We start from the raw sequence: 24,564 nt of genomic DNA, 5'->3' as shown, positions 1-24,564 counted from the left end.
CTGCTGCTGATGATGATCGTGGTGATTATTATTATTATTATTATTATTATGAGTTAGCGATCTGTACGAGGCACAGGCATACTGACGCATTCTATAAGTGTTCCTCCCGAGGAAATCTTTGTTGAACCACAAAATTCATTAAGCTTACATAAATATTTGTCTTGCCAAAGAAAAAACGTCAGGCAAGATTGACATGGAGGTAATAACTCCATGTCAATCTTGCCTACTTGTAGGCTTACTTACTTACTTACTTACTTACTTACTTACTTACGTACTTACTTGTAGGCACATAGTATGTGCCTACAAGTAAGCACATACTATGTGCTTACTTTGCTACAGAGTTTATGCCTTTGTAGCCTAAAATGAAGTTATACGGTGTGATTATACGAAGAGCTTACATATTATTTAAAAACAACCGCTTGGAAATACAAGTGCAATGAAGGTTCCTGCGGAGACATGCGTTAATGGTTCTGAGCATGGGTGACGGATGATACGTGTTAGTCACTGACTAACAAAAATTCATTGCTCAACTTCTAGCGTCACCGGGCTAATCGAAATTTGATAATTGAAGCGACCCCTACGTACAAGCCACATCAACTCTTTCATCTGCAAAAATGCGATTACTACCAGAGCTCGCGAAACCGTAAATGGGAAGCTGCCGAGAGCGCAAGGCCACGCGCCATCAGGCGACGTTCTGCTTCCGTAACCAGCGCTCTACCAGTGCGCTGAAACAGTGAGAAATGCCAACGCCTCCTAGATAGCACAAGGCCTCTGCACTTCGATTCATGACGTCATGTTACCATTACCGACTGCCACAGAATTTAAGGGGATGCGGCCGAGTCAGGTATGGTGATTTTCAGGTCACGGGTTTCGTCTCAGTGGGCATCACAGTGGAAAATGTTGCACCAAGTCGTCGTAAGGCAGAGTGCACAGGCCTTCTATCTAGGTGGCGTTGGAAATGCAGGAGCTGCAGCGCGCTGTCTGCCCGCTGATGGCTTACGCAAGTAGAACGTTACATCAAGAGGCACGGCTTCCCCCGCGCTGCAACCTCCCCCTTTCGGGTTCGTGTAATTTGATCGTATTATTTGATCGTATCAGGATACCACAGACAATGCCATTTATCGACATCCAAATATCTTGCTTATTTATTTTGTAATGAAGCAGACGCGCCCCTGTGTATGTGCCGTCTGAAGAGGAAGACGCATCTGACGCCACCATAGTGTTCACGCCGTCCGATGTGTTTGCTCAACGCAAGGGCATTGTTCTTCCGTTTGCCGTGCTTACTGTAACCTCTGGCTCAACTGTGATGCTGGTCACCAACTACTACCAGTACCCGATCAGCCTACTGCGTGGAGAGACGGTAGGATACTTTCAAGCGGTCGACTACGTCGACGACTTCGATGTTCCTGCCGCCTCCCTCCGTCACCTTGACGCCATCGCTTCGGTCTCCGGCTCATCACCTTCAGTGGGTTTTGACAAGGCCATCGACCCTGCACTTTCCCCATCTCATCGCCGCCAACTTCTCGCTCTCCTTCACAAGTTTGTCTCTTCTTTCGACTGTCATCAGACGTCACTGGGCCGTGCCACCGGTGTTTCTCACATCATCGACACTGGTTCCCACTCCCCCTTGCGACAGCGCCCGTATCGTGTCTCCGCCGAAGAGCGCCGAATCATCACGGAGCACGTGGACGACATGCTTCAACGTAAAGTCATCCGTCCCTCTCAAAGTCCTTGGTCTTCACCTGTCGTATTGGTGAGGAAAAAAGATGGCTCCATTCGCTTTTGTGTCGACTACAGACGCCTAAACAAGATAACGAGGAAAGACGTTTATCCTCTGCCTCGAATCGATGACGCTCTCGACTGTTTACAAGGCGCAGAATACTTCAGTTCCTTGGATCTGCGCTCCGGGTACTGGCAAGTTCCCATGGCCAAGCCTGACCGTCCGAAAACCGCATTCGTTACACCCGATGGCCTCTACGAATTTAACGTCATGCCCTTCGGGTTGTGCAACGCGCCTGCTACTTTTGAGCGTATGATCGACACCATCCTTCGTGGCCACAAATGGAAGACCTGTTTATGTTACCTCGACGACATCGTCGTCTTCTCAACCGATTTTCCGACGCACCTCGCTCGCCTGCATGACATTCTGACCTGTCTCGCCTCTGCCGGTCTACAGCTTAACCTCAAAAAGTGCCGCTTTGCTGCAAGCAAGCTAACCATATTGGGTCACGTTATCTCAAAAGACGGCGTCCTCCCGGATCCAGACAAGCTCCGCGCTGTTGCAGAGTTCCCAAGGCCCACGTCTATCAAAACCCTCCGAAGTTTTATTGGCTTATGTTCTTATTTTCGTCGCTTCGTACGCAATTTCGCATCCATCATGGCGCCTCTGACAAGTTTACTTTCCGCCAGTAACGGCATAGCAGCATGGTCACCTGAATGTGATGCAGCATTTCAGCAATTGCGCCACTTGTTGACCTCACCACCGATTCTTCGCCACTACGACCCTGATGCTCCCACGGAAGTCCATACTGACGCCAGCGGAGTTGGCCTTGGCGCGGTCTTAGCGCAACGGAAAGCTGGCTATGATGAATACGTCGTCGCTTATGCGAGCCGTACTCTAAAGAAAGCAGAGTTAAATTACTCCGTCACAGAAAAGGAGTGTCTAGCGATCATCTGGGCATTAAGCAAGTTTCGCCCATACCTTTACGGCCGTTCTTTCGCCGTTGTTACTGACCACCATGCCCTTTGTTGGCTTTCTTCCTTGAAAGACCCGTCTGGACGCTTGGGACGTTGGGCGCTTCGCTTGCAAGAGTACGACATCCGCGTCATGTACCGCTCTGGTCGCAAGCACTCCGACGCTGATGCGCTCTCTCGCTCCCCACTGACGCCTGATTTGGCGTCGTTGTCAGCTTCCTCGTCCACCCTGTCACCGTTCACCATCCCTGACATGCTCACAGAGCAGCGCAAGGACCCATCCCTTGCAATGTTACTCGACTACCTTGCTGCTCCGTCTGATGTCCCTTCGACACGAGCACTACGTCACCAAGCAACCCACTTCTCAGTGCGGGACAACATTCTATATCGCCGAAACTACATGCCCGACGGACGCAAATGGCTCCTCGCTATACCTCGTCATATGCGCTCTGACGTCTGCGCGTCTTTTCACGCTGACCCCCTAAGCGCTCATGCCGGCGTCCTCAAAACTTACACAAGGTTGCGTCAGCGCTATTATTGGAGAGGCATGTACAACTTTGTGCAAAAGTACATTCAGTCTTGCACTACATGCCAACAAAGCAAAACACCTACACAGCGTTTCACAGGACCGTTGCAGCCGCTGCCATGCCCGTCTCGTCCGTTCGACCGCGTCGGCATCGACCTCTACGGCCCGTTTCCATGCAGCGGGCGTGGAAATCGGTGGATTATTGTCGGCGTAGATCACCTTACTCGCTACGCTGAGACTGCAGCACTGCCAGCAGCGACCGCCCGTGACGTTGGTTTTTTCATCCTTCGCAATTTTGTCCTTCGCCACGGTGCTCCCCGAGAATTACTGAGTGATAGGGGCCGTGTCTTCCTGTCGGAGGGCATCCAAGCCCTCCTCGCTGAGTGCAGGATAATTCATCGCAAATCGACCGCGTACCATCCCCAAACCAACGGTCTTACCGAGCGCTTCAATCGCACACTTGGCGACATGTTGCGGATGTATATTTCATCCGACCACTCCAACTGGGACACCGTACTCCCCTTTGTTACGTTCGCGTACAACACCGCGACGCAAGCCACCACTGGCTTTTCCCCCTTTTTCCTTGTGTATGGCCGTGAGCCATCATGCCCTTTGGACACCATACTGCCGTACCAACCTGACGCTACAGAGTATACTCCGCTTTCCGAAGTCGCCAAATATGCTGAAGATTGCCGTCAGCTGGCACGTGCCCTGACTAGTGAGACTCAAGAACGTCAAAAGACAAGACATGACCGTGCTCATCAACCACCGCCCAACTTTGTTCCTGGTTCACTTGTGTGGCTTTGGATACCAGCCAACATTCCTGGCCTTTCTTCCAAACTCCTGGCGCGTTATCACGGTCCATACCGTATAATCGAGGCCACTTCACCGGTCAACTACATCGTCGAGCCGCTCACCGTGTCACCAGACCTGCGTCGTCGTGGGCGAGAGACAGTACATGTCAACCGCCTGAAACCGTACTACGACCCGCTCATCTTCTCCGCGCCCTGAGTCGCCAGGATGGCTACGCTTAGCTCCCGGGGCATTGTAATGAAGCAGACGCGCCCCTGTGTATGTGCCGTCTGAAGAGGAAGACGAAGGGCCGTGCCGTGATCTCGAGCGACCCCGTGCTTCGGACAGCCCTTGCAGTGCCTTGTTTTGCCTAGCGTTCCACAACGTCGTGAACGAGAATAAACCTCATCGCAATTTATTTACAACACTGCTACTCTCATTCGAGAACGTGGCAGTCGGGCGATACAGTATACATGTATATCAGTACGCATCTACGCAGAAGAGTAACTGAAAAAAAGCAATTAAAAGAAAACAATTCCCCAAGGATGGCAATATAAGAAGGAAGCTGAGTTTAGGAACAAAAATTCAAGTTTTCACTTGACAGTTAATTAACATGATACTGGCAGTGAAGAACATATCGTATGGTTTGTGCAGAGAGCTCGCTTCAATAACCCCGTTACAATGAGCCCGAAGGAATTATTAGACTAAAAGTTAATTATTCCGAAAGTTTTCAGCCAGCGACTAACTACCGCCTATCACCAGACTCCCCGTGGTCGACACCACTGTTCCGAAGGAGCCGTACGGTCATTTCAGAGCGGCTATTTTCAAATCTTACCTAAAGCCTTCATAGGAACGCCCTCTATAGCCACTATTTTTTCAGCGTACTAACTCCTACGCATGCAACATGCAGGAAAAGACATCGACGTCGTCTGCAAGCCAATTACAAAACGGCGCACTATGGCAAGGTCGTTCTTCGCCCTTTTCGTCAAGCGTCTCTTAAGCCTTCTGCGTAGCTGGGATGTCTTCCTATTCTTTTTCGTGGCGCCGCTGGCACTGCTGGCGATATTGGCGTGGCATTCCGAAGTTGGAGCCATGAATAAGACCCTGGATCGCCGCCGCAACGAGACCCTCGACATCCCCGTGGAACTAGGCGTCCACTTTCCGAGATCCCGCGTCGTTGTCGGCGAGTCACCGGCCACCAACGTCAGTCGAAACCTACGGACACTCGTGGAGGCTGAAAGCTGCACCGTGCTCGCCAGAAAAGACGCGGAGAAGGAGCTCCGCAAATATACCAACGAAGACTTTCAAAGTGCCTTCACCGTTTATCCATTGGCAGTGGCATTCGAGTCCAATGAGTGAGTATATTGATTCCATTTAGACCGTTGAATGCGGTTTCAGAACTTGTGGCTGAGCTAGTTAGTTGATGCTCCTTTTATGATGAAAGCAATGGGAAAACATGTGAACAAACGGCCGGACAAGCCCGGGCGTTTCTTCACGTGGTGTTGCGCCTTTCCGTTCAATAGGAGGAGTACTTTTTCATTGAATTTTATGCGTAGAAGTGTGGTTAACTGAGATATACTTGGTGCACAGTCTTTCCCCCGCACAACACCAACAAGTAACGGCCCATGCAATACTCGTAAAACAATGACCGTGCAAGCGCTAGCAACCTATAGGCTGTTCAGGAAGCACACAGATGCTATACATATTGTTTCGTTGTAGAAGTCAAATATAACGATGTATCTACAATATTTACAAAAGGCAACGATGCATAAACAAGATTGCTGTCGAGACTGATTCCACCTGCATACGTTAAATCGTCTTCCTGTGAACGACTCAACCCTTCGTTGCGCCGTAACATAACCCCAGCCTGTAAAGGCGCCATCTCGGTGTTAACTATCAGGGAATCGAACTTGGGGAAAAGCAAGGCTTCAGCCGGGGAACATGCGCGACGTACGTACAATCGTCCCGCGGAGCGATCTCGTAGTTCACGTCGCCAAGGTGCGGCACTATCGTGTAGGGCCCTGTGTGGCGTTGCAGCAGCTTTTCAGACGAACCGACGCGGCAACATGGTCGACATATGAGGAGAACGGAGCCAGAAGAAAATCGAACGTCCCGATGTCGCCGGTCGTACCGGATCTGCGTGGCCTGAGACAAATTGAGCCTGGAGCCGGCAATCTGGCGTGCCGTGTGGGCTCGGACCAAGCCGTATTGAACATATTGAGTTCGTCCAGGATAGAAAGAGTGTCTCAAAGGGCAAAGAAAATTGTCAGCCAAAGAGGAAGGTAAAAGGGTGAAAAGCCAGCGATCTCGTGACGCGGCGAATTATATGCAAAGGTCACAAAAGGTAGCGTGTTGTCCCAATCACTGTGGTCGTCGAAAAGGCACATAAACAGCGTCTCTTTCAACGTGGATTGAGCCGCTCTGCAAGTCCAGCTGTCAGCGGGTGCTATGTGGTGGAAAGTTTTTGCTAGAAGTTTTTTCTCGAAAGTTTTGATCGAAGTATTTCTTCAACTACTCTGGACAAGAAGGTGCGGCCGCGATCAGTGAGGACTCTCAGGATTGGGGGCTCAATCCCATCGCATGTGATCCCTTGTCAAGGTTGCAGTCCGACATGGATTATAAGGTAGCTGGCCCATGCCGTCGTCCAACTTATCCAAGCTGAGGACTTTAATGAAGGGAAGGATTGCTTCTCATCGAGAACGAAGGATAAGGGTTTATTAACCCTATTTACATGCAGTTCACCAGTCTAGCATGACTTCGAGAGAAAGTACGTTAGTCTAACACGACTGCTTGACAGAGTGTCTCAGTCTAACATGACTGCTTAAGACAGTGTGTCGAGCATCCACACAACAGCGGTCTATAAACACTTGGTCCCCCCCCCCCACCTTATACAAGGTGACGCGAACGTTCGTTGAGTCATCGTAAACCAGCCGCCGCTCTCCGGGACGGCTTACACACACACACACTCCCGCACAGGTTCACAGTCCGGAGACAACGTCAGGCGGACTTCAGAGTGCTCCAAGCTGGCCATAGCAGCTCCCTCGGGTGGCCATTGTCCTGCATCTTGGTCGGCGCGTGGGAAGGGGTCCCCGACGACATTCCCGCGGCCACTCCCCCGCTCGCGGCTGACCCCATTGGCGGTGTCGTGTTGTGGCACAAACCTGCTTCGTCGAACTCATTCAGTCACAACGGCGACGAGGCTAGAGCGTAACGTTGGCGTTCCTTGAAAGTTTACGCCGCCGTCGTCGCAACTGGCTGGCAACTTTGCACCTCAGCTGGACCGTCCTTAACAGGGCCTGCTGGGGTGCACCGTGATGGAAGATGACGTCACGTAAAAGGATATCTTCCACGTCAGTTCCACAGCTTCTGCGCAAAACTCGCGTGATCGCGTACCAGCCGGTGTAATCAGTCGCGACAACGGCACACTTATCGCCATATTTCGACGTCGAAAAAAGGACGAGAGATCAACACCGACACGAAGAATAGTTCTGAGGGCACATCAATAGGATGAAGGCGTCCAGCGGGCAGAGCAGCAGGGCTTTTATGGCACTGACAGAGCACACGGGTTGCAATGTAGTGGTGCACAGTGCGGTACAGGCCTGGCTAGTAGTAATGGTGCCATACGCTGTCGTAAGGATGCGAAATGTTGAGGCAGCCTGCAGCATAGGTGTCATGCAACTGCTCAAAAACTGATGTCCGGAGAAGGCGTGGCATAACGAGTAAATTTTATGGTCTTTCAGTACGTGAGCTGCGATGGTAGAGAATGCTGGCCCGGAGCACGAACTTGCGAAGCGTGGGCTCCGAATATCCATAATTGAGACGAGCAATGAGAGCGCGTAAGCAGTCACCACTCTATTGTTCAGTGCAGATGTCGTGCAGATCAGAAATGGCCAGGACACAAGGGTCGGTGTCCTGTGCATCAAATTCAGGGCGGTGGACAGGATGACGAAAATGGTAGTCGGCGTTCTTGTGCTAACGGTCTGACTTGTATAAAACAGCAAATTGATATTTTATGAGCTGTACCGCCAACCTACCCAATCTCTCTTTAAGTGAGGAGTGCCAGCGCAAGGCGTGGTGATCGGTAACCACGGAAAACTTGCGGCCGTACAAGAAGAGCCGAGATATTCAGTTTCCCCAACTAACACCAGGCACTTTCGTTCGGTAATGGAAAAATTCCACTTGGTGGGTGACAGGCGGCTGGCATATTCACTTACGTGGTCTGCGTTACGCTACCACTGAAGAAGTACAGCCCGATTCATGGACATTTAGATGGACATGTACACTTCAACGGCGGTAGATGGATTATAATGGGCCAGCAATGGGGAAGCCTTGAGCAAGCGTACGAGGGCGGAGAAGGCTTTGGTTTGAGCAAGGCCCCATGTGAAAGCAACGTCCTTCCTATGTAAGTCGGTTAGTGAGTCAGTCGTATCGGCGAAATTACTGATAAATCGACAGAAATACGAGCATAGGCCAACAAAGCTCTTACATCCGCGGTGGAAGACGGAACCGGAAAGTTCTAGACAGGGCGAATCTTCTCAGGGTCGTGTTGAACGCTAGCGGCACTGAAAAGATGGCGAAGAACGGTAATTTGACGTTGTGCAAAGGGGCTCTTGGGCGAGTTCAATTGCAGGCTTGGGCGTTGGGAAACAGCAAGGACAGCCGATAGACGCGTTAGATGACTCGCGCAAGTTGGTGTCAAAAATACGAAATCGTCTAAATATCACAGAAATGTGGACCATTTATAGCCGCGAAGTAAGGAGTCCATCATTCTTTCGAAGGTTGCTGATGCATTACAGAGGCCGAACGGCATAACCATGGTTTGGTGTAGGCCGTCAGGTGTTACGAAGGCAGTTTTCTCACTGTTCACGTCATCTACCGAGATTTGCCAATAGCCTAATCGGAGGTCTATCGATCAAAAGTACTTGGCTCCGTGCAAGAAGTCTAAGACGTCATCAAAACTCGGCAAACGGTAGACATATCCTTACGTGTCATTTTGTTAAGGTGCCTGTAATAAAAACAAAACGCCCACGAGCGTCCTTCTTCATGACAAGAACAACAAGGGACGCCCACAGACTGCATGATAGCTTGATAACGCCTTCAGTCAACATCTTATCTCCTTCTGGTTGCATAACTTGTCATTCAGGATGTGAAAGACGGTATGGCTTGTGGCGTATTGGATTGGCGTCTCCGGTGTAAATGCTACGTATGACAACCGATGTCTGGGCTAAACGGCGGCCATCAAGGTAAAAAATGTCACGGTAAGTTTCCGAGAGACGGCGGAGGTCAGCAGCTCTTGCCGGAAGAAGATCAGGTGCAATCATATTGCTAACTTCGTCTGTGAGAGTCAGTGAATTGGAGGTTCCTGTAGACGGCAACAGAATTTCGGCGTCATCAGCCGATGTCTCGCAATCGTTCACAGGCGAGATGTCACCCAAAGACTTGCCTCCAAGAAGAGTTTGAGTCGAGCAGTAAAATTAAGGAAAGAGAGCGAAGTCTGATTGCCTTTAACTGCGAGCGTGGTATGAGGAATGGCCAAGTTTCTTTCAAGCAGTATGTTAGCGGTGCGACTTTCTAGAACAAAGAAGCCGTCAGGAACAGATAGGAGGGACAGTACACTGAAATACGTAGTGATATGAAGCCACAAGCAGATGTCCGTGGGAGAGTATAACCGTGCTTTTGTGACTGGTGGCCTACACTCCAAGAAAAGTTTACACCCTTTGGAGCGCCCCTTCTGCCACACAAGAATTACCATCATCTGCCTTGATTCGTATCCTTTCATGAAAACGCTGGGCCCACTACTTTCCTGTTGGGAATGCTATCGTGCTGATAACGCCCATGCTGCTCATTACTGGAAAATACCAGGCCCACAGCGTTAAAGAAAGCAGACGCATCAAGGCAGGTGACAATTATTGCTGTATGGCAGAAGGGGCACTCCAAAAGGTGCAAACATTTCTTAGAGTGTATAGGATCCGCGGGCAGTTCAATCTGAATCACACTAGACGCGCACTCAAACAGGACTTAATGGGCGTTGAACAGTCTAAGCCGAGTCTAACGACGTAAGGGTGTTATTCCAAAACGGCAAGCAAAACAGTCGTTAGGCGCGCCGTAGTGCCAATTTGAGAGGTGCAGATACCAAGCGCAGTAGGCGTTCCTTCGTCGGCGACGTGGAGGGAGCGTGATCCAGTGGGTGTGAGAACTTTGTTGATACGTCGGCTCAATTAGGCACTCATCACGGGTACATGCACGCCACTGTGAATGAGTGCTAGGACACTGATGCCATTGACTAAAACATCCATCAAGTTCTGTTTGGTCGTCAACGGGATAAGACGGTTTTTCCGTCAATTCGTAAATATAGCGTCACCTCCGGGGGGTGCATAGCTTACTTTTCCGGACGCGGGCGTCGGGGCTAAATCGGGGAAGGCGGGCGACGAACCTCTGGCAATAGGGACGACTGTCAACGAGCTGGTGGCGAATGGAACTGGTGAAGTCGGAATGACGACGAGAGACTGTTGCAACGAGCACGAGCATCATTGTTTGGCTGTTGCGGGGCCATTGTAGGCTCGTAACGACACTCGCTCTGTTCGGGGCGAAAAAAAGGGGTGAATGACGGTCACAGAGGGGAGGAGACGATACTGTTGATATAATGCCGACAACGGGACTGATACGCAGGCAGGCAAAACATATTGGCCGATCATCTCCGGTTCGCCCCTCGGCTTGATTTCGGTATCGTGCACGATACCGCGGACGAGTCGATGGACCTAGAACATGAGACAGCTGTGAAGCGGCAACGGCACATACAAGATTAACTCCAGCATTAGCTAGTTCTTCCCGGACTATTGCCTTTCCAAATGGTGCTATACGTACGTTGGTCGATGTAACGGAGCAGGAGAGAAGAGCTGCAGGAGCCATGGCTTCAAGATATCGCCCCACTATCCGCGTATACGGAGTCAGGGTGTAGATGAGCCATATGTAAAAATACTGCAAAATATCTATAGCGGCTCCACAGCCACCGTAGTCCTCCATAAAGCAAGCAACAAAATCCCAATAAAGAAAGGCGTCAGGCAGGGAGATACGATATCTCCGATGCTATTCACAGCGTGTTTACACGACGTATTCAGAGACCTGGATTGGGAAGAATCGGGGATAAAAGTTAGTGGAGAATACCTTAGTAACTTGCGATTCGCTGATGATATTGCCTTGCTTAGTAACTCGGGGGACCAATTGCAATGCATGCTCACTGACCTGGAGAATCAAAGCAGAAGAGTGGGTCTAAAAATTATTCTGCAGAAAACTAAAGTAATGCTTAACAGTCTCGGGAGAGAACAGCAATTTTCAATAGCCAGCGAGGCACTGGAAGTCGTAAGGAAATACATCTACTTAGGGTAGGTAGTGATGGCGGATCCGGATCATGAGACGGAAATAATCAGAAGAATAAGAATGGGCTGGGGTGCGTTTGGCAGGCATTCCCAAATCATGAATAGCAGGTTGCCATTATCCCTCAAGAGAAAAGTATATAATAGCTCTGTCTTACCAGTACTCACCTACGGGGCAGAAACCTGGAGGCTTACGAAAAGGGTTCTACTCAAATTGAGGACGACACAACGAGATATGGAAAGAAGAATGATAGGTGTAACGTTAAGGGATAAGAAAAGAGCAGATTGGGTGAGGGAACAAACGCGAGTTAATGACATCTTAGCTGAAATCAAGAAAAAGAAATGGGCATTGGCAGGACATGTAATGAGGAGGGAAGATAACCGATGGTCATTAAGGGTTACGGACTGGATCCCAAGGGAAGGGAAGCGTAGCAGGGGGCGGCAGAAAGTTAGGTGGGCGGATGAGATTAAGAAGTTTGCAGGGACGGCATGGCCACAACTAGTACATGACCGGGGTTGTTGGAGAAGTATGGGAGAGGCCTTTGCCCTGCAGTGCGCGTAACCAGGCTGATGATGATGATGATGCTGTTATATATATATATATATATATATATATATATATATATATATATATATATATATATATATATATATATATACATATATTGTCGTATAATGAGAAGCCAACAAACACTGACACCAAGTACAACATAGGGGAAATTGCATGTGCTTAAGAAATGAAATAAAGTAATGATAAATTAATAGAAATTAAAGTGGATGAAAAAACAAATTGCCGCAGGTGGGAACCGAACCCACAACCTTCGCATGTCGCGTGCGATGCTCTACCAATTGAGCTACCGCGGCGGCGTTTCCCCATCCACTTTCTTGGGTATTTATGTGTACTAGTAGAACCCTGGGAGTGTTAGCCAGCGCCCCCACTCACAGACCTTGGCGGCGGACGTGGAACGTCTTTTTTGCCGCAGGCGTCACGAGAACGTGATCTTAGATCACGTTCTAAGATCATGTTCTCGTGATATATATATATATATATATATATATATATATATATATATATATATATATATGCGTACCAATTTAAACAATTGCCTGAGCGTGTAAAGGAAGTCTACTTTGGCATTTATCGCCAGTCTGCTTTTTAGGGTACGCCACGGATTCCGAAATAAAATATTGTTCCTTAGAAATGCTCTCAACATTAGCAGCTGCACAAAGAAATTCACAATAGGCCCCTTATAAAGGTCTCAGTGAAACCAAATATGTCAATGGCAAACAAACATCTACCGGAGTTTATTTTCCACAATCATGCACAAGATCGTGTAGAAAGCTTCATCGTGACTTCAAAACTCAACATTGCGACTGATGCGTTCACCATTGCGCGTTATTTATTACGTGAAGCGTGTACTCCAATTTTGAAGATTCACGATGCGGGCGTATTAAGCTCGGTGATAAAGGTTGGCACATCGCCGAGAATGACGTACGCTGCGCATCAGTCAGGGTGGCTGAGGGATGACTTAGATAAGAAGAGACGAGGGGCAGCGCGGATGACGTCACTGGCCCAGCGGGCATGCTGCCAACTCGCCGAGGTAGCGCGGCGCAGAGCGTGTAAGTACAGCGCTAGATCTACCGTGGCACTCGGAGAGTCACGTAATCAGTTTTGAATCGGTGCTTGGAAAGAACAGTTTGATAAACAATAAGATGATAATTAGGCTGGCAATGAGCGCAGAATTTCGAACGAAAAAACACGCTTACACCAAGTTTACCATTACATAAACATATAGAACTTTTTCGGCAACAGCCGTAACGCAACTTGTCAGCAATGCTCGCATGATGGCGAAACCTGTCTTGCGGACAGTCGTGACAGTGACCCACTCGTTGCCTGTTGTATACGAAGCAAATGGGCCTAGGATATTTGAGGCCGACGGGAAAAAAGGGTCCGGAAGGGACATCGACGGCGTGTAAGCGTCCATAGGTTATTACAGCAGGTCGTTTGCGGTGCTGACGGAGTACACAGGCAGTAATGTAGTGGCGGAAGGAGCGATACAGCAGCGTCAGCAAAAGCAGCGTCGTACACGATCGTAGGTACCGGACACACTGATGTAGCCGGCGATAGGTGCGTCATGCCACTGCTCAAGAACGTATGGTCTAATATGTGAAAGTAGGACGAGCAAAAGTTCCGGTCGTCAGGGCGAAAATTGCGTCGGAACAGAACGACTCCGTCACCTGTGTACCGATGGGCTTACAGTGGGTCCAGCACACACAGAAACTACGTGATTGATAAGGAGCCGTAAAGAGGCATCATGGCATTGCCCAATGCGAACGTCGCGCAAGTCTACAATGGCTAGGACGCAAGCATTGGTGTCGTGGACATCATGGTCTGGACTGTTGACCGGGTAACGGGAGAGAGAGTCGGGGTTGATCTGTAAAAGCAAAACCTATCTAGAAGAGTAAAAGTGCAGGCTGGTAGCCGCAGCGCCCGCCGACCCAGTCGTCCACTCGCGTCTTTCGGTGATTAGAACCAGCACAGGACGTGGTGGTCAGGGATAACTAAGTATGGCCAACCAAATAAGTAAGGGCGGAACATGGCTACTGCCCAAACGAACGTCAGCCACTCGCTTTCCGTAATAGAAAACTTACGTTCTGTGGGTCAGAGAAGGCGGCTAGCGTACGCAATTACGCGCTGTGCGTTGTTCTGGTGCCTCTTTTGACGTCTCTTTTGTCTCTTTTGAGTAGGTCTGTTAGCGGGCGTGTGGCGTGGCTAATGTTCTTGATGAAGCGACGGAAATAGGAGCATAGTGAAACAAAGCTATTGACATCTATTGTGAATGATGGTACGGGAAAGTTGTCGACGGTGCGAAAATTGTCAAAGTCGGGTTGAACTCCTGCCGCACTGAGAAGTTGTTCGAAAACAGTATTCTGGCGATATCCAGAATGGCGCTAGTTAAATTGAGTTGAAGGCAAGCAAGTCTAAAAACATCAAGGATGGCCCAGAGCCATGTAAGGTGACTCGCAAATGGGGGGGGGAGAAACTAACATACACAAGTGGGTCATTTATATCCCCGAAGTATAGAGTCCCCGGATTTGATGGATGGTGTGTGTGTGCGTGTGTGTGTGGAGGGGGGCGCTTGCGTGCGTGCGTGCGTGCGTGCGTGCGTGCGTGCGTGCGTGCGTGCGTGCGTGCGTGCGTGCGTGCGTGCGTGCGTGCGTGGAGGGGAGGGGGTGCTTGCGTGCGTGCGTGCGTGCGAAGTGACTTTAGAGAAACTGGAAGAGATCAGTGCAGTTCCGTAACTGTCTCTCACAGGAGGACACGTCAACAGCATTGCACGGGGAAAAGGGTGCGAGGAGGAAAAGATGAGAGCGGAAAGGAGAAGGCCGCAGAAAAAAACATAAGAAGCGAATGCGGGGCTCAGAGCCGCGCTCTTAGATCCGTCGCACTGCAAAAGCCAAGTAGTGCCGCAAGCGCACTCGACGACAGACGAGTAGGGAACAGGAAAAAGCAGCACGCTGGTCGTGTCGCAAGGAAGTCCCAAACGCCGATACGATGAACACAAATCCATGCGCTCCACACTGAAAGCAAGAAAGTGAAACAGGAGGTGCCCGAGCGTCTCCACATCGGCGCAGTTGCTGCACACAGGGCTGCCTTTTCCCTGCAGCCTGTGTAGTCTGACGGCCGTATGTAGAATCCGACAAGCAGGCGAAGGAGGAACGAGTGGTCCTCGCGGGAGAGTCCGGCGCGGGAGAGGAGGCAAGGGGGCGTACCTGCCGCTACACGCGGGTCCGGGTGCTGCGCGCGGAAGGTGCGAAGAATTGTCGTCTTGGCCACGTCGAAAGGGGAGACCGAGGTGGAGATGGGGAAGCGATCGGACTGAACCTCCTTAGCGAGGGAGTCGGCCACCTGATTTCCCGGTAAGCCGATGTGCGCCCGGACGCACTGCAAGGCCAAATCGCAGCCCCGCCCGACGAGATGGCGGAGTTTGGAACCGACCCACTGCACAAGCGGAAGGCCGACATAGTCCTTCGCAAGCATGCACAGTGCGGCGCACGAGTCAGATAAGATCGCAGCGGGAACACCGTTCTGCTGTAGAAGTCAGCCGCATGGTCGATCGCAGCGAGTGCGGCCACCGTCGAAGACGAAGCAAGCCGAAGGCGCCACTGTCGCGTTGCGGAAATGTCCGGCGCCGTCCACGCAGCAGCACCGGAGCCATCACTCGACATTGAGCCGTCGGTGTAAAAGAGCAGCCGGTCCCCTAGGCGCTCGCAGAGAAGTGCAGCCGTCTCCTGCTACAAGCCACGTACTTACAGCTGTTCGGCGCTTTCACTTGACAGCTAGCACAGTGGTGGTGACGTCAAGTAGCGCGGAGTCATGCGGTGAGAGCGGCGAGAGCGGGAGCAACGCGATGAGTACGTTAATTCGGTGGCACGCTAGCCCATGCCTGAGCCCTCGACGGTGTGCAGGCGGTAAACGAGGTGCTGGCCCTGTGGCGAACGTTGCAGCGCTCACTCTGGTACAGCGCTTGCTTCCGCGCGCGTAGTGAGGGCGGCCAGTTTCCCGCTTCGGCGAGACTTGCTCCCACTAGCGAACTGCCAGGAAACCCTTAGAGCTGGCGGATTACGGATCGGTGCTCTATATCGATGGCTTTCTAGTTGGTGGCTCTGGCGTTGAAAATGAAATTGATTTTATTCGTTATAGATTACAGGTTATAAAAAATAATATACAGAAGGAGGTCCCATAGTCAGTGCCTGTATCGAGACCTCCTGTTATTTATAAATGTGCGTTTTCTAAAGCAACAAAAAGAACTACATTAAAATCATATATAAGCAAACATGGAAGAAAGTAAGTATTTGAGAATGCAAAACAAGATTTTTTTGGTTCAATCTACGGCTTCTGTTTTCGAGGTCTACATTTTTCTTTTGCAGAATTCTTACTTGATGACTGAGATTCCTAATTACAGTTGCTTGTTCTGGTACTAGCTTCATAACGTTACCTATCTGGTCTTGAATTTTCTTAAGCTTTCTGTCCATTTCAGCCATTTTGGCATCATGACTTGTTATCCTGACATCAATGTTTTCTAACTCATTCATAATAGTATCCTGCAGTTTATTCAAGAAATCCAGTTCGCCTTTATCAAAAGGCACAGAGCTGAGCTCAATGTCGCCGGAAAGTAGCAAGAGCAAAACGAGCCATCAAACTCGGTTCACAACTAAAGGAAGACGTCTATCACGTCTAGTGCACTGTACTCGCGCTGTACATGCAACACTCGCCCGCGTGGGAGTAGCCGGCAAAGCCATGACTGCTTTAGAAGTGTCCATTAGGTGAACAGTACTAACCTACAGAAACAACAGTGGTGTGACTGCTTTAGAAGTGTCCATTAGGTTAACAGTACTAACCTGCAGAAACAACAGTGGTGTGAGCTGCATGTCGGCAAGCGTGCCGGCTCTAAAACCCACGCAGTCAAGGTGCCGCGCAGCTATATAAGCCAGTGCCGGTTCAGGTGATTCACTACCTTCGACGAGCCTCCATCGACGTCATGGTCGAAGAAACCGTCCCCGTGAGCCTTGCGGCCTTCTTCGTACAGCAATCAGCTTGCGTCGATTGTCGACGTGTGCCATGATAGGTCAGAAGATTGCTCGGGATAGCACGAATTAACCGCACGCCCCCCAAGCAGTCTATGTGCGATCACCGTCCAGGACGCACCGAAAACCTACAGAAACAACAGTGGCGCGAGCTGCATGTCGGAAAGCGTGCCGGCTCCATATCCCCAGTACGCCATTCAGCATGGCGTAAAAGGGCTGCAATGAAATCCAGGTTTCGCCGGTACACGAGGAAATCGATGTGTTTGCGTGCGTGTAGCAGAATGTAGCACCTACTGATTCAACAATTCGACGGGTTTGTGCTACTTGCAGGAGCGTACGTGCGTATCTATTGGTACGCCATCGGCTGCCTTGTGTCTATCTTGTCTAGCTTTATAATTTATTCATGATAGCATGGCGATGAAGGTAAGGCACGTGACATATTTGCCTGAATAATGCGAGTGTCATGTAGAAATGTGCACAATCAGAGCGGAGCATCTAAAAGATTCTCCTCGTTTCGTCATGACGCTCTCATCCCTGCATGAAGTGAAAGTCGTCGCACACCTTCACGACAAAGTGACTGGTTCCGCTGCCTCTCAAGGGCAAACATAACAGTGGAACCTACCTTTACCTCATTTGTAAACAAAGCGTTTGCAAAGACAAAAGATACACATGGAAATCGTTTCCATCAATAAACACTTTACAAGCGTTGGCTTTTGCGCTGCAACGCCAGTGCGAAACGGGTTAATTGCTCCGCCCTCTTGCGGAATGTATTTGCACCGCCTAAGAAACGCATGGAACCGTCAAAGCAACGCACTCAGTTGCACAATAATAATGCATGATACATGTTTAGCATGGTATATACCAGCACACAGCCTACACACTGCAAAGCTTCATATACTTGTTCAATATAGCGCAATCAGGAAAAAGTCTGAACGAGCACCCAGAATAGAAGCCGTGCATAAGCTTACCCATCCCTGAACTCCGTACCCGGTGAACAAATAAAAAAGCTCTGTAGGTGCACTTTTGCACCTTGAGTACCCTTAAAAGCAATCCTTAACATAAAACAAAGCAAAAATGGAGTTCTTCAATGGCGCTGGAAGGCACGAAACCTATCTAAAACCTATCAAAACGCTTGCAAATGCCTCGCTGCAGCATCTCGACGCCCAACTGTCATAGTGGCGAGTTCGCCGAGACGCGGACAGGAAAAAGTAAAGCGCGGGAAAAATACCGCAGTGACGGTGCTCAACCAATTCGCCTTTTTCATTTACCTGTGCTGCACTCTGCCGCACACCGCTGGAAAGGTTTTGAAAGGGTGCCGGAGATTTCGACGGCTGACTTGTGTACCTGCGCTCATGTTGAGTGAGGGTTGGTTGTGCGTTTCGTGGATGGTTAGTATCGTTCCTGGAAGTCATGAAGCACTCGTCAATTACTGGGTGAACTGTCTTCACTTCACTGCTGTGCGAACAGCTCGGCCGATAAAGGCAAACCGCTTGTCACATCCCTAAAACTGGATTAGAAAAGACCAGGTGCTTAGCAGAAACACGCTATTCTGTAGTAGGCACCAATGCAAGTAAATGAGTAATGTAATTTCGTAGACGCACGACGTAGAATAGGGAGCCGTACCGATAGAAGAAATGCGGGGTGACATCTTGTGTACATTCTTCAACCATAATAACTAGACAACATATTGAGTTGCACAGATTCTCTGCTTCCCCCTCTAGAAGAAGAAGCAACAAAACCAAAAAATGGCAGCTGTCAAAGCTATTCCTGCATTGGTAAAATCATTTTTCGTGACAACAATATTCCCCAGCAGTGAATACTACAATTTATTTCCTTGCTTCCCTGCTTTTTGCTCAAATAATTGCGCTCACCCACTACGGGAGAAAGAAGAAAGTAGTTGAAGGGTTTATGGTTAGAATGTGGGATGGGTGCAGTAAAAAATATTGTAATATAATATGATGGCATCGAAGACAATAAAGGTTTAAAGCAGGTACATATGATACTTCTAGATTATGTGATATTACGTGAGAAAAGTGTTGTTTAGATAAGCAATCGATCACATTATCCATTTTGCGACGTATGCAACATTTTTTTTCTGTACCGCACTCTCAGTCTATCCTGGTCTAAGCAGATCTTACTCATATCGAGAAAATGCAGAGCTCATGTTCGCTGCTGCTCGGCCAAAGGTTTAAGCTGGACCTTTTTGCTTTATGGCGGCCCAACATTGTACAAAGTAAATGTACACGATTGAGACAATCTTGGTGCATCTTGTTCATTTTCGTTTCTTTTGTGTGTTATCAGATTAGGTTACCATGTGGTCAGTGTGACAGGTTTAGAGAAGCAGCGTGAAACACCTTTTTTTCCCCAAAATTCCGTAGGAGAAAGTCCTTGAACTTACCGGCTCCCCGTGTTGGCAGCATGAAAACTGAGGGCAGCTACATTTAGCTTGCAAGTTTCGTTTCATCAACTGCAATTATATAGTCCGTGAAGTAGCTGGACGACCGAGTACTAATGTTTGTCCCCTTGAATCGCTGCGCGGTTCATTTTCGAGAAGGCATGATGACGCAATCTGAACTCATGTGTCCGCAGCATCCGCATGGTGCCCAACCCGACGAGCGCCATCACGCTTCCCATCACCGTCAACCTGGTGTACACGGCTTGGCTGCGAGCACTGACGGCTCAGCCGATGGCGCAGATCAACGTCACCATTGCTTACATTGAAGGCAGTAAAAAGCCGGATGCAGGGGACGTCATACTTTTACACATTTCATCTTGGACCGAATGGGTGTTCGGTCCGTCAATGACCTACACGTATGCTTTCACCGAGTACTGCATATTTCCGCTGACCGAGCGGTTAAGCGGGGCCCGAGACGTGCAGCTCATGACGGGCCTCTCGGGCGTCGACTACGTATTCGCCCACTTTGTCTTCGACTTCATCTACCACCTCCTGTTCAGCATTTCGTGGTGCATCATCTATTGCAGTTTCAGCTCCTACTCGCTGAGCACAACCGGTAGGTGCGCCCATTCGGCGGATTCTTCCGAGACCTCGATGTCGCGCGCGCATCGTATGACGATTACGCGAAAAGAGGTAGCTTTCACTCGTGCACCGAGTCCCCGACATTGCGCTTCTCTCTAGCTCTAACATTTACCACCCGCAATAAGCGACATATCTTATTATTTCCACCCTCAGTTTCATTACTTGAAATTCGAATTTGACAGTCGGAAAGCTAGGGCGGTATTCTCGGGCGATCCAATTCAAAGATGGTTTCACTTTCACAAGATTTCGCGAGACTCGGCACCGGAAACATCCACGTGTACAGCGTTCAGCGTTTCTGGCATGCTGTCAAGCTCGTCGCCTTCGCACGGGCGGCGGGAGCCCTGTAGACCACATACACCGACGCGCCTAGTGCCGAGTCTCGCAAATTATAATGAAACTCACACAAACTGGGGAAGTGATCGCCGGACAATACCGCCCCCAAACGCTAAGCCAGTAGCAATGATACAGGTCTTGTATCAAGTACGCGCTACTCGTCTGAAACGGTTGCCCCATCCACGTCCAAAACAGCTCTGCATGCCAACAAGCACGCTCCTTAAATGTCCAACTGTTCGCCTGAGTTAACGTTGGCAAACGTTCTCGTAAGTTCATAATTGAGTTTGCTACGCTCTGCAAATGCTGCTGCTCCCACCTGCGCCGAAACGGACGCAGCCATTGAGTGGTAGAAATCGGCATTTGCGGTTGAGCCGCACGAAGTCGAGCAAATAAGCACAGCCTTTGCGTGCACTGAGACGAGCATTTCACTGTGAAGCATTCTGCAAACCAAGGACAATTTTTTATTAGTGTGCTAATTAAGCCGCGAAAAAAGATTTCATAGCTTTTTGTATGGATTTGCCTTCCTAGAGCGAAAAACAGATATGAACAAGTCATTGTAAGCTTCTATCACGTAAAATATTATTACGCCTTTGTGAGGATATCTTGCCGTTAACTGGCTTTGCTCAGTCAGCAATTGGCGAAATCGCAGGTTCAGCGATTCGATGTGCATAGGCTGCATTTTGCATCCCTGCTACTTATCTAATGACGACTCTGATATCCCATGATAAAAATGTAGCCGTATGCCTCAGAAGCGAAGGCGAAAGACAGCAGACCCGAATCAAGGCCGAATAAGAACTGCGAGCCATTCCTTCGTGTGCCACGACCAGGCGCCATCTCTACTTTCTTCTCATGCGTGCACGCGCTAATTGGGTTCAAGGCGCCGCTCAAGGGAGGGTGCTACAGGGCCCCCCGCCTAGACTGGAAGCCGAAACCATACTGAGGGCCGGCTGTGGCACTCTAGCGCGAGGTCAGGCGGCGATGCGAGGCTTTTCATCACGGTTTTCCCGTAAGCCATCTTGAGGCGGCGTATGCTCACTGTCTCTTCACGGCTGTTCTTTAGTACACGGGTGGTTTTCGGGTGCGGTAGACGACGCGGAGTGGTCCGTCGAAGGCCGGTGTTAGCGGTGGTCGCGGCACACGAAAACAGCGTGTTTCGCAAAACAGTGTTTTGCGAAACACTGTGTCGCAACGCACAGCGTCCCGGCACACGAACACGTGTGTCGAAGTGGCCAGGTCGGAGGTGCACGAAGATTGCATTGTGGTTGGAAGGGCGGGCAGGAGGTCCTTACCACAGTCCAGGAGGCGTTGTAGGGAATGATTATGGCTGGGGTGGTATCTGCGTTGATGTAGAGAAGTCTCTGCGGAGACGCAGAGAACTACCATACACCAGCTCTGCTGCCGACCACTGTTGGTTTGCCCGGAGGAGGGCAAACCAACAGTGGTCAGCAGCAGAGCTGGTGTATGGTAGTGAGGGCCTGTAAACTCAGGAGCACAAGGGGAAAGGTGTCAACCCAGGTGGTGGAATTCAGGTGGGTAGCCAGGGCGGCCTTCAGTTGGCGGCGAAGGTGTTCCACCGTGCCGTTGGCACACGGGTGATACGCAGTGATACGGCAATGTCTAGTGCTCAGAATGCGATTAGTGCAAGCAAAACGGGAAGACTGAAACTGGCGTCCATGATCTGTTGTCACGGTGCCTAGAGAACTATAGCCAGGTAATCTCGCAGGAATCAAAGCGCGGCCAACAGCCTCAACAGTGATGTCATGAATGGAAACATCCTGCGGCCATCGTGTCAAATGGTCGACCATGGCGAGTATATAACGATAACCTTTAAAACACGTGGTAGAGGGCCCACGATGTTTAGATGAACATGGATGAGACAAGAGCTGGGTGTAAGGAAGGCTTGGGGAGGGTTCTTGGAATGACAGGAAACCTCTGTCGTCTCACACGGAAGATGCTTGCGCGTCCAAGCGCACCGATCACCGTTAATTCTGGGCCAAGCATAGCGCTGGGTGAGAAGGCGCAGAGTAGCCTGAAAACCTGGGTGACTTAGGTCGCATAGAAAGTGGAAAATGGTGCGACCTAGTGAAGCCGGAACAAAAGGGCGGGGAAAGTCTGCTGAGACATCGCACAACAAGGGCTCAATCGAGCATGGATGGGGCACAAGCCGCGGTAGGAGAGAATATAGGTTTTCCCCAAAAGTGTCGAGCTCTCAGTCATTCTGCTGTGTGGAAGAGAATTCGGCCCAGATGAGGGTTGGAGATGGAGAGTCAACCGCAGCTATACGAGAAAGGGCATCAATAGCTGTGTTGTAGGCACCATTCACGTGACGGAGGGCGGTTATAAATTCGGTAATGGCGAAATGGCGGAGTTCGCATGGCATGTACTTTGATGACTTGGTGCGAAAAACATACGCCAGTGGCTTATGATCGGTCAGCCCGCGAAGCTGGCATCCTTCCAGAAAATGCCGAAAGTGCTATATCGCAGTGTAGATGACCAGTAGCTTTCCGCCGAAGACGCTGTAGCGGGTCTCAGCCGGTCCTAGCTTGCGAGAGTAAAAAGGCAAAGGTATCCACTCGGACTCAATGCACTGCTGTAATGCCTGTTTCACATGATGCGACTGCAACGACGAAAATCGGTGCTGTCGCACGCGTCGCAATGCGATTTTTTAAGGGCTCATTTCACATGATTGCGATTTCAACAATGCGACTGGTGCGACGCCCAGGGTTGCTTAGTGCCAGATTTCGTGGCACACGCTGCATAATTCTTTTATTGTAGTGAATAAAACGCTTACACTATAATATTATTGACTTCTCTTGATTAAAAGCAAAAAATATGTACGCTTACTACTTTAAAAACGTTAGTTAAGATTTGTTTTGGAGTGCGTGACGGCGGTTTCTGTAGTTCAGTGCGGCATCGCGCCCGTAAACAGCTGTTCGCAGGTGGTTCAGCGATTCTTTATTCTATGGTTCAGCGCTGTGTGTTGTCTTATCTACCTTCTGTGACCGTTTCTTTCTGCCTGCGCTACAACAATCTACAAGATGACCTATCGACAAGTTCATATAGCTACCCCCACCGTATATGCAGTATTCGAAATTCGGCTGCCACGAAGTTGTCGTGTCAGCCCAACAAGGTCCTCACGCTACCCGTGCTCGGCGTCAGCTTCTGAAGAAGTGATGCGTGTATATTGCCTGTCATTGCGCATATGTGGTGCTCCTAGCCATATTCTTACGCCAAACGCAACAAGAAGCACCAACCCGAACGCCCGTGTGTGCCCCTGAACGAAGCCTCAAACGATCTGTGTGATTACGACGTGGAATGAAAATTGTGTTGTGAAATTCAACCTTAGCGCTAGCCTGGTTCGTTCATCGCCGTGCTTGCGCTGCGAATATATATATGGGAGCCCTATTTAAATATTTGTAAAGGAAATAAATATTATTATTATATTAATAATGTTATTAGATATCGTTGTTTCTTCACTGTAATTTATAGCAATCATCCAGATTTCTTAAGCTAGTCATGCATTTAACCTGTATTAGATCAACATTGTTACAACATGCTTATGGGAGTCATTTCAAACTAGATTGCTCAGCCAGAGAAAGTACGAATGCAAGCCTCAATGTTTATTCCAATTTGGTATTCCTAAACAGATTATATTCGCAGAATTTTATGCCTGCTTGCATTTCCTGCAATTCAATGTTCAGATAGTCGATAGCAAGCTGTAATTATTCATTTCGAAAGTGTTAAGCAATGACTATATGTCGAAGCTTATCAATGCGTTTTAGTTCCACGAACACAATTAAGTTTTCTCTCTCCCTCTCATTGACAGCCATGGAATGAAACCGTTCACTTTCATAAGTATCCGGATGCAAACATTCTGGAGTTTGTCCTGCGCATTTGTCTGCATCCTATAGTGTGCATGTTTGTATCAAGTTCTCGTGTTACAATCGCAGTGATCTACACATATTGTTATATTGCAACAAACAAATTTACTTCACTTCGTTTTCAAATCTGCAATGTGGCCATGCAGTAACGACTGCATTAATAAGCAAAAAAGAAAACTGCAGATTCAGTGTACGTGTTGGAATCTATGCGAAGTGAAGTTTTTGTCAAGTGGTCAGTTAAATGCTGTTAAAGTAACTGCGATATATATACTTTGTCTTATTTTCAACAATCCAACATGTCATCTTTTGCATGGTTTGCTTATGCACCGCATAGGTCAC

The 24,564-nt window shown here is 49.4% G+C and overlaps 1 protein-coding gene across 5 annotated transcripts in view; it reads left to right on the top strand.

Moving 5' to 3' along the window:
• Positions 1–24,564, top strand: part of LOC135907185 (phospholipid-transporting ATPase ABCA3-like) — a 279,026-nt gene that overhangs the window by 158,512 nt on the left and 95,950 nt on the right. For 4 of the 5 annotated variants that reach the window (XM_065438859.1, XM_065438860.1, XM_065438858.1 and 1 more), the window contains 2 exons: positions 4,923–5,367; positions 19,564–19,985. The exons of the other annotated variant lie outside the window; for it this stretch is intronic. In XM_065438859.1, the coding sequence (XP_065294931.1) occupies positions 4,923–5,367; positions 19,564–19,985 (867 nt within the window). The remainder of the gene's footprint in view (positions 1–4,922; positions 5,368–19,563; positions 19,986–24,564) is intronic. 5 annotated transcript variants of the gene reach the window in all.

Source organism: Dermacentor albipictus, chromosome 9, assembly GCF_038994185.2.
Source record: "Dermacentor albipictus isolate Rhodes 1998 colony chromosome 9, USDA_Dalb.pri_finalv2, whole genome shotgun sequence".
In the NCBI taxonomy this organism is placed as follows: Eukaryota; Metazoa; Arthropoda; class Arachnida; order Ixodida; family Ixodidae; genus Dermacentor; species Dermacentor albipictus.
Note: the sequence above shows the minus strand (reverse complement) of the source record. Positions and strands in the feature narration are given on the sequence as shown.